Source organism: Marmota marmota, unplaced genomic scaffold, assembly GCF_001458135.2.
Source record: "Marmota marmota marmota unplaced genomic scaffold, marMar, whole genome shotgun sequence".
Lineage (NCBI taxonomy): Eukaryota > Metazoa > Chordata > Mammalia > Rodentia > Sciuridae > Marmota > Marmota marmota.
This window is the reverse complement of record NW_026000174.1, coordinates 62,746,667-62,760,416: the sequence shown is the minus strand read 5'-3', so window position 1 is coordinate 62,760,416 and position 13,750 is coordinate 62,746,667. Positions and strand designations below refer to the sequence as shown.

General features: G+C 42.4%; 1 protein-coding gene across 3 annotated transcripts; it reads left to right on the top strand.

Annotated features, from left to right (window-relative positions):
* The first annotated feature begins 1,048 nt into the window (after nt 1–1,048).
* Nucleotides 1,049–13,054, top strand: LOC107135871 (membrane-spanning 4-domains subfamily A member 6B-like). Of its 3 annotated transcripts, none has more exons than XM_048788911.1 (7): nt 1,049–1,206; nt 1,837–1,984; nt 3,942–4,076; nt 5,842–5,898; nt 8,834–9,043; nt 10,802–10,903; nt 12,469–13,054. In XM_048788911.1, exons 2-7 carry the CDS (start codon nt 1,853–1,855, stop codon nt 12,562–12,564), a joined length of 732 nt encoding a protein of 243 aa, XP_048644868.1. In that variant the 5' UTR covers nt 1,049–1,206; nt 1,837–1,852; the 3' UTR covers nt 12,565–13,054. The 3 variants fall into 3 exon arrangements, with proteins under 3 accessions (XP_048644868.1, XP_015333497.1, XP_048644869.1); XM_015478011.2 differs by having other exon boundaries at nt 1,837–1,999; XM_048788912.1 differs by lacking the exon at nt 10,802–10,903 and having other exon boundaries at nt 1,837–1,999.
* The last annotated feature ends 696 nt before the right edge of the window (nt 13,055–13,750 follow it).

The following is a 13,750-nucleotide window of genomic DNA, read 5'->3' as shown; positions in this document are numbered from 1 at the left end:
ATATATATATATATATATATATATATATATATATATATATATATATAAAATTTATTTATAAACAACAAATATATAAATATGTATATGTTTAGACAGCAAAATAAAAAAAATATTTTTCTATGTTCTATTGTTACTATTTTTGGCCACATGTTATTGAATGTGCCTTGAAAGCTACATAGGCATTATTACTATTATTATATGGTTAACTACATAATATAAAATACTTTATTATTTATCATCTTTCTATTACTAGTAATATTATTATTAGAACTGGTGACATATTATTGAACGCTGCTTAGAAGCAGTATAGGCCTTTCATAAATATTTTATGTCATCTCCATAACAAGTTTCTAGTATTGTTTTCTAACAGTTTATGTAACAGGGGTCCACTTCATGCTTTGAATATAACCCTTGCTGCTCGGCCACTATGGCTTCTTTTAAAAGTGACATACTTCTTTTTTCTTTCCTCTTGTTCCTCTGCCCGTCCCTAACCATGGGGAGAACAAGGTGAAATTTATTATTGTCTTAGCCCGAGTTATCTGAGCTTTGGTTCACAGACCACAGGAATGAAAGAATCCAAACTTTAGGGCTGGCACTTGCAGGTGTATCTATTAAAGCTACAAATGAATGATATTCCCTGACAGGGCACATCTGTAGCCTTTGAATCTCCTCTATAAAAGGTTACTGTTCCCCCAGGCAGTTAGAATCTCAGCCTCTTGGGCGTAATGTGCACTATGAAGTCTCCTTTGCTAGTAAAGCAATAAAATTTCTTTTTCCTTTTTCTCAAAATCTTATCCTTCTTATTTGATCAGCATCAGGGACAAGGACCCAACTTTTGGTATGGATTAGGAAAAAATGCAACTTCAAGAACATAGACCTGTCTAACAGTGTGGAGCTGGTAAGTATTCAAGGGGCAATTCACACAGAAAGCTCTGTGATGCCTACCGACTCCCAACATTGGTAATTCAATTAGTGATTTTTCTGACGTTACTAGAAGTTCACAAGTCAGAAAGTGCAGACACATTTCACAAATCTCCGCGCTGCATCACATCCTGTGCAGCTGTAAACGCTGGGCTCAGGAAGGGCTGGTGACTTTCAGAAGGCGACAAGTAGGAACTGTAGATCAGACTTGGAGAACCCGGAGTTACCACGTCCTGGGGGTTTCTGAGAGTCAGCTGGGACCACGGCACTGGTCCTCGGGCACAGGTAGGCAATGCAGGAAGACTCTTCTCAACCCAGCGCTCTTGCTGTGACATTATGGGCACAGGGGATTTTAACTCTTTCTGCTATTTTCTGACTGCATGATCTTGGTGAGGCACTTAGCTGAGGTCACATGATAAATGGAAGCCGAGCATTTTTCTCTTCAAATGCCATCAGGCCATTGGCAATTTGTGCAACCCATGGGCAAGGAATGGCATAGAGGTAGAAGGCTGAATCCTAATAAATCATGACTGGCAGGGTAGATTGGGGTTGAAATTCATCACACAGCGAGCGATGCAGTTGTTGTTGGTAGGACTAGGGGAAAGGGACATGGCTACATATTGAATGCTTTCTGGGAACATTTGCTTCTGAACATGGAGAGCTCTCTCATGATTCGTGCTCATGCCTTCCTTGACGTGTTGATTCTGTACAATCAGTGTCAAACACGACAGGAAAACCCTTAGGAAACCAAGGCTTTGTGTTTTCACTGCTCAGTACTATCAGTTTCTTTCCCTAAAAAAAAAAGGGGAGGGGGGGGTCCAAGTCTGGACAAAGGGGCAAGTCCTCTCCTATAGTTTTGGGAGACAGAACCTGGGAGTCCAGTGCTTGCAAGAGCTGCCTTGTTTTCTCTTCCAGTGTCAGCAGCACCATCATGATTTCACAACCTGTGCCCAGTGCAAATGTGGCTGTGCTCACGTCAAATGGCATCAACTTTCCCCAAACAGAGAATACAAGACCCACCCATAATAACCTGGACAACTTGAAGAAACGTCTAAAGGCAGAGGTCAAAGTCATTGGGGTAAAGCCAAGGAAGGACACATGGGAGTTGGGTGGTGGGTGGAGGAAAGAGACTGAGGGTCTTGGTACTAGAGATCCATTGTGAGTGTGGAGATTCACATCTTGCCGGAGGCATGACAGGCTGATCTGCAGACCAGTGCAAGTCACGTGGAGAGCTGTTTAAACCTTCCCCAGGACTTTCTCACAAGATTAAATCTGTGTTTTTATTATTTGGAAAACCAGTAGTTGAATTTTGATTGCTTCAAAATTGTTTTTTGTATTTCTGAAGTGAAGTTTTTTTTTTTTTATATTTCTTTTATGAAACCTATTATAAAGAATTACATATTTTATATTTTTTCACCAATTGCATGCTTAATAATCACACTGACTTTTTGATTTAAAATTTTTTTAATTGTTGATGGAACTTTATTTTATTTGTTTCTATGTGGTCCTGAGAATCAAGCCCAGTGCTTCACACATGCTAGGCAAGTGCTGTTCCGTGATTTTTTTTTTTTTGCCTTTGTTCATTTATTTATTTATTTATTTTTGCATTACGATTCTTTTATTTTTTTTATTTTTTTTATTTTTTTTTTAATTTTTTATTGTTGGCTGTTCAAAACATTACATAGTTCTTGATATATCATATTTCACACTTTGATTCAAGTGGGTTATGAGCTCCCATTTTTACCCCATATACAGATTGCAGAATCACATCAGTTACACATCCATTGATTTACATATTGCATTACGATTCTTAATACGCCATTATACAGTAATTTATCATATCTCTGATTATATATAAGGTATGTTGACACCAAATTCATATCTTCATACATGTATTTTATATAATGATGAGAGTCTTTTTCTCTCACTGCAAATTACAATAAAAACACACTTCCTTTCTTTTCTCTCTCTGTCTTTTTTTTTTTTTTTTTTGTACTGGGATTGAACTCAGGGGCACTTGATCACTGAGCCATATCCCCAGCCCTATTGTGTATTTTATTTAGAGACAGGGTCTTACTGAGTTGCTTAGCACCTTGCTTTTGCTGAGGCTGGCTTTGAACTCACAATCCTCCTGTCTCAGCCTCCCGAGCCGCTTGGATTACAGGTTTGCATGACTGCGCCTGGCTTCTCTGTTTCTTTTAAGAACAGGGATGATATTTGCATTTGCTCCTCTCTCTCCTCTCCTCCATGATTTATTAAAGAAACAGTGGGATGAAGGGATGTTGGGGAGGGAGCTATGCAGACCTGGGAGGAAACCAAGGAATCCATGTTTCTAGAGTTGTCTCTGCACTAGCATTATCTGAAGCAAGGTGCTGCTTCTGACCAGGTTTCAGACCCAGTGGGACCAATCGCCTAACCTCAGAGATCCATTCCTGTGGGTTCCCATGAGACTCCTGTGACAGAAGGTTTGAAAAGCTTCCTGGTAAATGTCAATAGAACTGTGAGTCTCTGAGGTGAAGATGGACCTCAGGGAGGCAAACTGCCTCTTAAAACATAGGTTCCGGAACCCCAGGATAGGACCCAAGACACCACAGAGCTGTCCAGAGATCCAGGCTCCATGGTGTGGCCATCGGGGGTCTGGAGATGTGAGATGGGGCTTCCACATTTTCAGCGCTCATGTGAGAGCAAGGATTTTTAGATGTCCCCTGTTCCCCGCAAGAGGCAGAAGGAAAGTTACTAGCTATGGACTCCAACAGCTCAGCCCTTGCCATGAGCTGGGAGTAAAGGTCCTAAACAGACCAGGGCTTGGGAGGCAGAAGTGCCCTCAGGACAGTGGTCCCCTGGTAGAACGGCACCCCTTCCCAAAAGAATTTTCGGATTTCTCACTCCAGAGCTTTTGCCGTGACAGCGTCCTCACTGAGATCTTGTAGAAGGTGAAGATGTGCGGGTAGCACAGGTGGAAGTGGATTTGTCTTCATCGAGGCTGGCTTAATCTTCGACCTCGTTTCCTTTTTCTACAGACGATCCAGATCATGTGTGGTGTGATGGTATTGAGCCTGGGGATCATTTTGGCATCTGCTCCCTTCTCTCAACATTTTAGCTGGGTGTACTCCGCCCTGTTAAAATCTGGTTATCCATTCATAGGAGGCTTGCTTGTAAGTAGAGTTACGCAGGAGGGCCGGTGGGGAGGGAGGGGTGAGGCCATACCCAGGGACCCTAACACCATACTCCTGTCCTCTGACCACCATTCTTCTGTCCATCAGGAGCAAGGAGCACTCAGTGGTTACAACCTATTCTCCTTGGTGTGTAGTCCAGGGAGAGCATCAGTATGCAGGAGGGCAGCAGTGGCTTTATTTGGGGTCAATTTCTTATCTGGTTTAGATAAACGTTTCTTTTAAAGGTCACTTTATTTTTCACCATAGTATCCTAAGCTATGTTGAGATTGGTGGCATCTTTCCAGGGTTGGGGGGGGGGGAAATCATGAAGTATGATAGAGGTGGGAAAGGGCTTTCCATATAGGACAGTGAGCTCCAATGAAAGAGGCCACCCACTCCCAGGAAAAAACACTGAGAGGCTTGTGGGCATTAGAGAGGAAGGGACACTTCCAGCTCATTGCTTCCATGGGGTGGGGGTGGGGGTGAGGGTGGGGGAGGGGAACGGAGTGTGTAATCTAGGCAGAGGTCTATACTTTCCGGATGGGACTGGAAACTTCTCTGAAACAGCACCACATCTGCGGTGTTGGGAGGAATTAATGGTTCTTTTCTCAGAAGGTGACTTTCTTCTAGATTGATGTGGGTTTGCCCTTCTCACAGGGAAGGTTTTATTTCCAATAGTTTCTTCCCACAGCTCGGGATCTATCACTCGCCTCTCCTGCCTTCATTTCTTTTATGTATCCAAAACTCACTTTTTTTCTTTGTCAGGTCCTTTTTCTTCTTCTTCTTCTTCTTCTTTTATTAACTGAAATCAACATTTTATTTGGATGTCACCAGTGTTTCCCAAGTGCCCTTCTTCCAAGGTCCATTCAAGGATATGACATTGCATTTGGTGAGTCTGTCTACTTAGGTTCTTCGAGGCTTCCTCAGACTTTCCTTGCCCTTGATGAGTTTGATCTAGTTTTTGAGAAGCCTCCCCCCCCCCACCCCGCCCCCCAACAGGAATTTTGCACAATGCTCCTAAATTTGAATTTGTCTGATACTCTTCTCACATGTTTAGATTAGGGTAATGAACTTCTAGAAGGTGACAGAAGTGACATACCATTCCCATTAGGTCACATGAAGAATGCACACCACCAGGGTTATGTGACCAGTGAAGTTAACCTTGATCATGGGGCAGAGGTAGTGTTTTCTGGATTCCTCCAATGCCTCATTCCTTCTTTCTCTTCTCTTCTCTTTAGAAGCCTGTCGCTAACCACAGTTAGGCATCTAGTTCCTTTACGTTTTTTAAGTCTTGACATTTATCTACCTAGGCAAACTGCTTAATGCTGTGACCACTGGAACCCCAGAGGTTCTTTTATTTTGTTTCCCTCTCCCCCCCCCATTTTAAAAATGTCTTTCTGTTCATCTCCTTAAATCTCTTACATCACAAAGACTCCAGAGAATGGAAATGATTTCTTCAATTTTTCTGAACAGTCTCCAAGGTTTCTGACATTTCGCCCCCTCCTTCCTTTGGTAGTCATTTATCAACAACATGTTAGAAAGGTGATTTGATGTGATCAAGTAGGATTTGTCCCAGGGATGGAAGCGTGGCTGAACACAGGTGAATCACTGGGATGGCATTAGGAAAAGAAGGACCAAGACCATGTGATCATCCCCCATTCTTTGGGTTTTACTCATGGGAGTTGTTCATCAACACCGATGGTGATGTTGTAGCTTTTTGGGACCTAGAAACCGAAATGACATATTTTTCTTTCTTTCTGAGTAGTTTATCGTCTGTGGATCTCTATCAATCGTCACAGAGAAGATGTCAACAGAGGTTTTGGTGAGTGTGAAAACCATAATCCACCACTCAAGGCATGGATGTGAAATTTAGACCTCTACAGAATCAGTCTCTTTTCAACTTTGAAAAGTTGGAAACTAAGTTTCAGAGTCGTCGAGCTGGTTCCAGATTCTCCCAACTCCTGTTAAAGCCTCATTCACCCAACCACGGTGCCCTCAATCAGTCTGCCTTCAGGGGAGTGTATCTTATCCTACACTAGTACCCAGGAATCTCACACACACACAAAAAAACTTCTGCTGATTTATAATGCTGTTTTATAGGTAAAAGGTGTTCAAATTTAGTTTTTCAGTGGTGAGGAAGCTGATAGCATTATAAAAAGGTGTTTTTTTTGTGTGTGGGGGTGGGTTCATCAATAATCCTATGTGTCAAAACCCTTGAGAAAACCCAGTCAAAAGGCTGCTGTTTGTGTCAGGAATTATCTCTCTTTCATCTATCTCACCTCAAAGTTGATACTTTTGTTGGGTTTGAGTATAAATTTGTGAGTCCGAGATGCTGTCTTTTGTATTGGCTAAGAAATCAACTTTACCTACCATTAACTCTTTCTGGGGAAAATCTGGACTGGAAGTTGAAGGAAGAAGAAAGCTGGATAATAGGGAGAAATATTTGAGATCTGTAAAGATTCACCTAGTCCTGGCTCAATCCCTCCAGGGGTTGGTGTGTGGCATCATGTGAATGCCATATAATGCAATTGCTCAGAAACTCAATTTGGAAGCTCCGACTCTACAAGTCTCCCCAAAGCAGCAAGGAAATGAGAGAGAACATTCTCAGGACAATGCCAGTATATCCCTGCCATCAGATATTAGAGATTAATGTCTGAAACTCCCACCTGGACCCCGAGCCAAGAGATCAGTGCTGTCTAACAGATCTTTCTGTGATCATGGGAATCCACTAGGTCTATGCTGTCGACCACGGTAGCCACAGGTGACTGTTGATAAGTTGACATGTGGCTAATACAACTGTGCAGCTTAGTTTGAAATTTCATGTACTCTTACTTTAAATATAAGTAGGTCATGTGGCTAGTGACAATCATATTGAATAATAGTATAGGAGTAATGTCTCCAGACTTTCAAGAGGAAATGCATGGCACTCTTACCCTAAAGAACAAACCTGCAGTGAGGAGCAAGCAACTCAAGGACACAGGAGGTGGTCTTGGGGTGGTGTGAGCCTAATGCTTATAAGAAGCACTTAGCCTGTAGTGAATTTTAATCTTGTCACACATTCTATTAGCCCCTTTGAGGTTGAAGAAGGATGTTAGCCCAGGACAAATCTAGGTTATTCTTAAACATATATATTCTAGAGGCTGAGGCAGGAGGATTGCAATTTCAGGATATTCCTTGGCAATTGAGTGAAACCCTGTCTCAAAATTAAAAGCGTTGGGGTTCAACTCAGTGAGGGAGCATCCCTGAGTTTGATCCTTAGTATTACAAAAAAAAAAAAATGAAATTGAAAAGAAATGTACTCTAGACACCAGGACTGTGACAGTCAATCAGGAAGTCCAGGAGTATGCACTGCAGTTGTTATATTGGGAAATCGCCGCCCCCTCCCAATATCAATTGTGTGTGGTCTGTGTGATCTACATGTAAGAAGAGTGGGCTACATGGAATTCCATAACACTTAGTGCAAGGCTGTTGGCCTGCCCTGAAACTTCCCTACGTAGAGTCACAACTTTCAGAACGGTATTAGCTCAGTTCTCTTCTTCTGTGAGTTGGAGAATAAAGGAAGCCACTTCTGAGATCAGCTTTATTTATTCTTCTTACATCTTGAATGTAAAGGTGAGACCCAGTGTGGGGAGGGAAAAGGAGGACCTGAGGACTCAAGGACACGGACAGGTTGAGGCAAGCCTCTACTGTGACCTCAGTGTCCGACATCTAGTCCAGGCCTTCCTCTTCTACCTCACATGGGGCCTGTGTCTAGACCTCTGCCTGCAGCCATCCATAGGTGGCTCCGGCCTAGACCAATCACATGCCTGCCCAGGCTTCAAGGCCTGCCTGCGACTGAGAACCACATCGCACGGCTCAGGGTTGGCTGGGTGTGCTGTTGCAGGTGGTGTGCAAGGTGTAGTGAACTGCTCACCACCTCTCCTGTGTGGCTGATGCTTCCATGGTGGGTGGGGCAGGTTCTGAGTGTTATTAGTCAACTTGCTGTTACTAAAGCACACACCTGAGATAAATCATCATCAACAACAACAAAACAGAGGAATGGGATGTTTTGGTTCATGGTTTTGGAGGTTTCGATGTATGGCTGGGTGAATCCATTGCTTTGGGGTGTCAGGTAAGGCAGCACTTCATGGTGGCCAGCATGTGGTAGAGATAGCCATTCACCTCGTGGCAGCTGAGAAGGAAAGAGAGAGAGAGAGGAAGGACCAGCATCCCAATATCCCCTTCAAGGGGCTTCATCTGATGACCTAAGACTCGGCCCCCACTAGTACCACCTTTTAAAGTTCCCACCCCCTTGCAACAGTGCCAAGTTGGAGACTAAGTTTTGCACGTGTCGGGCTTTGGGAGACACTGAACATGCAGACTGCACTTGAATCAGTTGAGGGATATGGAAACAATATCTGGAGCCCTAATACCTCTGTTTTTGGCCCTATAGTCTTAAGGCTTTTGTAGACAGTCTCATGGGGCCCTGCTGTCAGTGCAGGGCAAATCTTTTAGAGGGGACTATTTCCTGCCACAGCACCGAGGTCGTCTCTGGGGTTGGGGGAGATTTCCTTTACTCATTTAGTGAGCTACGATTTACCTTCCAGGTTCAGAGATGTTTTTCCCAGGCACTAGCGGGGGACAAACGGAAATAAGTGATTAATATTAGACCTCCCAAGGGGGACAAATGAAATAAATGATTGCAGTACTCTGGCAAAAAGATGGAAGAAACATCTGTTGCTCGCAAGTGTGATCTTTACTCAGCCTTTCTCTTTCAGGTTAATAGCAGCCTGATCACAAACATTCTGAGTGCTCTGTGTGCCCTGGTGGGTTTCTTTATCATCGCTGTCAATCTAGCTGCTTTGGGTCCTGCCTCAGAGGAGTGCGTGTTGAAGCAACAAGCTAAGCCAACCACTTTTTTTGGGTATTACTATCCCCATAATGGAGAGAACTACAGAGGCTGCTACCCAGCCAAAGCCAGTCTAGCTGTAAGTATCTCTAAATTGGGTGCTCTAATACTACGAGTTTTTAAAAAGCCCTTCTTTCTTCTTTGGAAAAACTCTGTATTCTCTCTGGTTTGGGGGAAACGAGGGATGGTCAAGACTAGGTGAAGGAGGGGAACTGCAAAGAATGAGATTAAAAGGTTAGACTAGGGGTTACATGGTAATAGGGAGGAATTGAAGAGTACGTGTCCCATAAGGTTGGTGACGAAAAACTAGACTTTATCACCGGTAGAGATTCTTACTAATCAAACAAATCAACTTTTGAGGTGCAAAGTATGAATTTGTCTAGCCAAGAACTTGGTACCTGGGAGAGGTGACTTACGAAAGGCAAACAGAAGAGAGAATAGGTAACCAGGACATGCCAGAGAGGAGACCTGGCCTGAGTGTATGGCAAGGGTTAAAATGGTCTGATGGATACCAGGCTCAGCACCGAAAAATAGAATAAGAAGAAAGGGGTCTGAAGAGCAGGGCTTTTCCTCTTTTCCAAGATCATAGTGATGAGAGACACTGATTCTGTAGGTTGGCAAATCATTGCCGTTCTTGTTACGACTTAGATTGGATTTATTAAATTGGGAGATAAGAAATCTTAGGAGATGAGGATGGTTAACTGATAATAATTCTAAGGGAACTCTGTCTTATTGAGTGAACTAAAGCAATTAAGTTTGACTAACAAAAATATTGTGTCTTAAGTGGGACAGCAACATCCTGAGAAAAAAGTAGGCAACATGACACAAAAAGAGAGGCCGCAGAATGCTCATTGTGCTGAGATGATAGAGGTCAAAGACACAGGGGGAGGACGGACAGATAGGAAGATCTGGTGGAACTATGTCTGCACCTTGCTCCTTAAGGAGCGGACTGCAGGTGCTTCTCTTCTGGTTAGTGACATTACAGTGAGAAAAAGTACATGCAATTGAAATGGATAGAAATTGGCATAAATTAACATCAGCACAGCTAAGCTAATCTTGGGGGAAATTCTGGAGTGCTTAGGAGGAAATTGAGTAGTGGATAAAGTATAAATTCATGATGGGATAATTTTACATTGTAAGTAAGAGAGACTGAGTCGAGCTTGTTGGCTAGGACAGTGTCAAGTAAGGCACGTCTCTCTCTCCTTGTGTGTAATTGAGCTAGAGGACACCCCATCACATTCTCTCCCTTACTATCAAGTGACCTGCCTGAAGGATACCTTGCCCCTGGACCACCTTTTGGAGATGGCTTGTGTTACTTTGCTGCCTTGATGGTTATTTTCTAATTCTTCTAATCACCAAAAAAGACTAAGGGAAAACATCCACATTTTTCAGGTATTTGGAAGGGTTAGTCAGTACTACATTTTACAAAGAACTTGCACAGTCCAAAACCTCATTGATCCTAACAAACCTCTGAGAAAGAAATTGTGCACACTTGATAAAGAAGGAAACAGAAGTTAGAGAAGCAGGGAGAATGGTCTAGGCTCATACCAAGCAGTACAGGCGAGGCTGGAGTGGGAGCTGTAGGTTCTCAGGCCCGGGAGCAGTTTTGCCACTCTGCTTTCTCAATGAGTGAACAGTGCAATTAACCTGTGTCCCCGCAGGTAAGAATCCAGGTGTACAGGTGGGGCCAACTCCGCATCTCCCCTCTTCATCTAGAGGGAGTTCATGAACAGAGAGATTGAATTAGGTGGTCCTCATCTCTACAGTCACCTCCCACCTGGGCATGAAGGCTGCGGTGGACTCAGGCACCATCTCTCTCTTATCTGCTGGGTTTCAGGGAGTCCTGTCTGTGATGCTGATTGGCACCGTGTTGGAGGCCTGCCTGGCTGTGCTCATTTCTGTGCTGTGGTGGCTGCAGGCCCACTCTGATGTCCCTGGGGTGAGTTGCTGGCGGCCTCCTGTCGTTGTGCCTGGGGTTTTTCTGGGAAGTGTTGAGCAATGTTTCCAAGAGTCACAGAAGGAGGAAGCCGGCAGGCACAAGAGGCACGTGCGGCACGGTTTTGCTGGTAATGAGGAAAGCAGATGATCAGGACTGGCTGGCAGCTGAGGCTTCCCCGCTCTGGGGAGTCCGCCCTGAAAAGTCCCAGGGCCGAGTCCTCCTGGTTTGCAAACAGAACAACCACACCAAGGCTCTGTGAAGCTGAACGCCTGTCCTGGTGCAATGCTCCGTTGGTGGCTGTGCTCAGGACACTAGGACCTGGCTGCCGCCCTTGCAAGCAGGAACTCTTCCCGCCGTAATGACTGGTCTTTATAACAGTCTTTTTTTTTTAAATTTTTTTTATTGGTTGTTCAAAACATTACATAGCTCATGACATATCGTCTTTCATATATTTGATTCAAGTGGGTTATGAACTCCCATTTTTACCCCAAATACAAGTTGCATAATCACATCGGTTACACATCCACATTTTTACATAATGCCATATTAGTGACTGTTGTATTCTGCTACCTTTCCTATCCCCTACTATCCCCCCTCCCCTTCCCTCCCATCTTCCCTCTCTACCCCATCTGTTGTTATTCAATTCTCTCCCTTGTTTTTTTCCCCCCTTTCCCCTCACAAACTCTTATATGTAATTTTGTGTAACAATGAGGGTCTCCTTCCATTTCCATACAGTTTCCCTTCTCTCTCCCTTTCCCTCCCACCACTCGTCTCTGTTTAATGTTAGTCTTTTCCTCATGCTCTTCCTCCCTGCCCTGTTCTTAGTTGCTCTCCTTATATCAAAGAAGACATTTGCCATTTGTTTTTTAGGGATTGGCTAGCTTCACTTAGCATAATCTGCTCTAATGCCATCCATTTCCCTGCAAATTCCATGATTTTGTCGTTTTTTAGTGCTGCGTAATACTCCATTGTGTATAAATGCCACATTTTTTTTTATCCATTCATCTATTGAAGGGCATCTAGGTTGATTCCAGAGTCTAGCTATTATGAATTGTGCTGCTATCAGTCTTGACTTGGGAAAAGGCACTTAGAACTGGGTCTGTCTCTAATTGCCCTCCTTTTCCTTCTCATCATCTTAATGTTATTTCTCCTTCAAAAGATCTTAAAGAAATACTGTTAAATCAAATTGCATGGGACAGTATTCTGCCACCCGTACAAATTCACAGCTTCATTTAACTGAATTTTTTAAAAAATAATTTATCCAAAATTAATTGTTTTAATTATTTTGCTTATAAATAGTAGAATGCTTGATGGGTGAATAGCAATTATTTGGAGGACTTAATGATGTACTATATTCATTCTGGAATGGCAAAAGTTCTATGTAAAAGTTTCAAGGGAATGCTATCTATCTGTACACACATATAGACTTATATACATGTATATGTACATGTATAATATATATGTATATATGTTCATGTTCATATTCTCATATATACATAGTTATATGTATATGTTCAGTTGAACCTGTGTGAAGACTGAAACCTAACATATCCTCTTTCTTCTAGAGTGTGTTATTCCTGCCTCATAGTAACGGGAATAAATTCAACATGGCCCCAAAGGAGCTTTGTAACCCTGCATATGAGGAAATGATGACTTCTTAAAGAACAAAGAAGAGGAAAATATTCAGCAGAAATTGGTCTTCATGATAATAAATAATAATAATAATAAACCCATCATAGAACAGAAGAGTTTTGGTTCCCTAAAATGTAGACTTTTTATGCAATGAGTATTACAAAACTTGTTGAACGTATGTGTCCGCTGATGCTCTCTTGATTTGCCGGACATCGTCGGCTTCAGCAAAAGCACAGGTCTGGAAAACCGCTTAATAGACTGGCCAAAAAGTCCCAGACATTTCCCAGAAAACTAGGTACAATGTTTCAGTGGATCTTAGTGAAGCCGAGGAGACAACTTTTTCCTGCACCCCTTAACAGGAGTTATCTGATTGGTTGTAGATTTGGTCTCTCTTAGAGGTGGCATTAATTGTTCACCTCATGTATTTCACTTGTTAGTGCATGGAGACAAGTTCATGTGATGGCATCTCAGAGACTGTAAAAGTAGTTGGCTTCAAAATAAAGTCTTTGTGTGACTGCACATTTTATTTCAAAAGTCATTGTGTTATTTTTCCTTCAAGGGCCCAGTTAACAATGATCTATACAAACCTAAATGTGAAGCCTCTTTCCCTTTCATCAAATATTCAAACAAATGAAGCACAGGAGTCTAACAGGGAATATTCATCTGTTATTAAGCGACAGACAACTTATATTTTTTTCTAATAAAAAGAAACAATTGTTAAATTGTACATATTAGGCCTCTGCACTGGCAAATAAGCATAAACATGCATGTGCACATACACGCACGTGCGCACGCACACACACCCACCCACACACTTTTATTACTTTACCTATTGCAATTTCTATCTCTAAAGTTAGAGGATAAATGATAAATACTTACATTAGGTTGAATTTGAGTGAACATTCTATGTTTAGCAACACTATTTTGGGATCCAGAAGGTATGTCTGATTCCAAGATTGCCAAGGTGAATAATATTCTGTTCTTAGCTTCAAGAAATGTATAGTTAAATAAGGAGAGTGGAGGTAACAATAAAAATAGGATTGTATTGTACAGGGTGTTAAATTATATTTATTATATTTGAGCACAGAATGAAGAATACCTTCTTCTGCCTACAAGAATGTAGAAGATAAAAGGGAGAGAGGAGATAAATAATGTGTGTGTGTGTGTGTGTGTGTGTGTGTGTGAGAGAGAGAGAGAGAGAGAGAGAGAAATGTT

Excerpts from the sequence above, each read along its gene's own strand:
- LOC107135871 (XM_015478011.2), top strand. The coding sequence starts at position 1,853 with ATGATTTCACAACCTGTGCCCAGTGCAAATGTGGCTGTGCTCACGTCA. Across the intron at positions 5,899-8,833 it reads AGATGTCAACAGAGGTTTTG|GTTAATAGCAGCCTGATCAC; the intron begins GTGAGTGTGAAA and ends TTTCTCTTTCAG. Across the intron at positions 10,904-12,468 it reads CCCACTCTGATGTCCCTGGG|AGTGTGTTATTCCTGCCTCA; the intron begins GTGAGTTGCTGG and ends TCTTTCTTCTAG.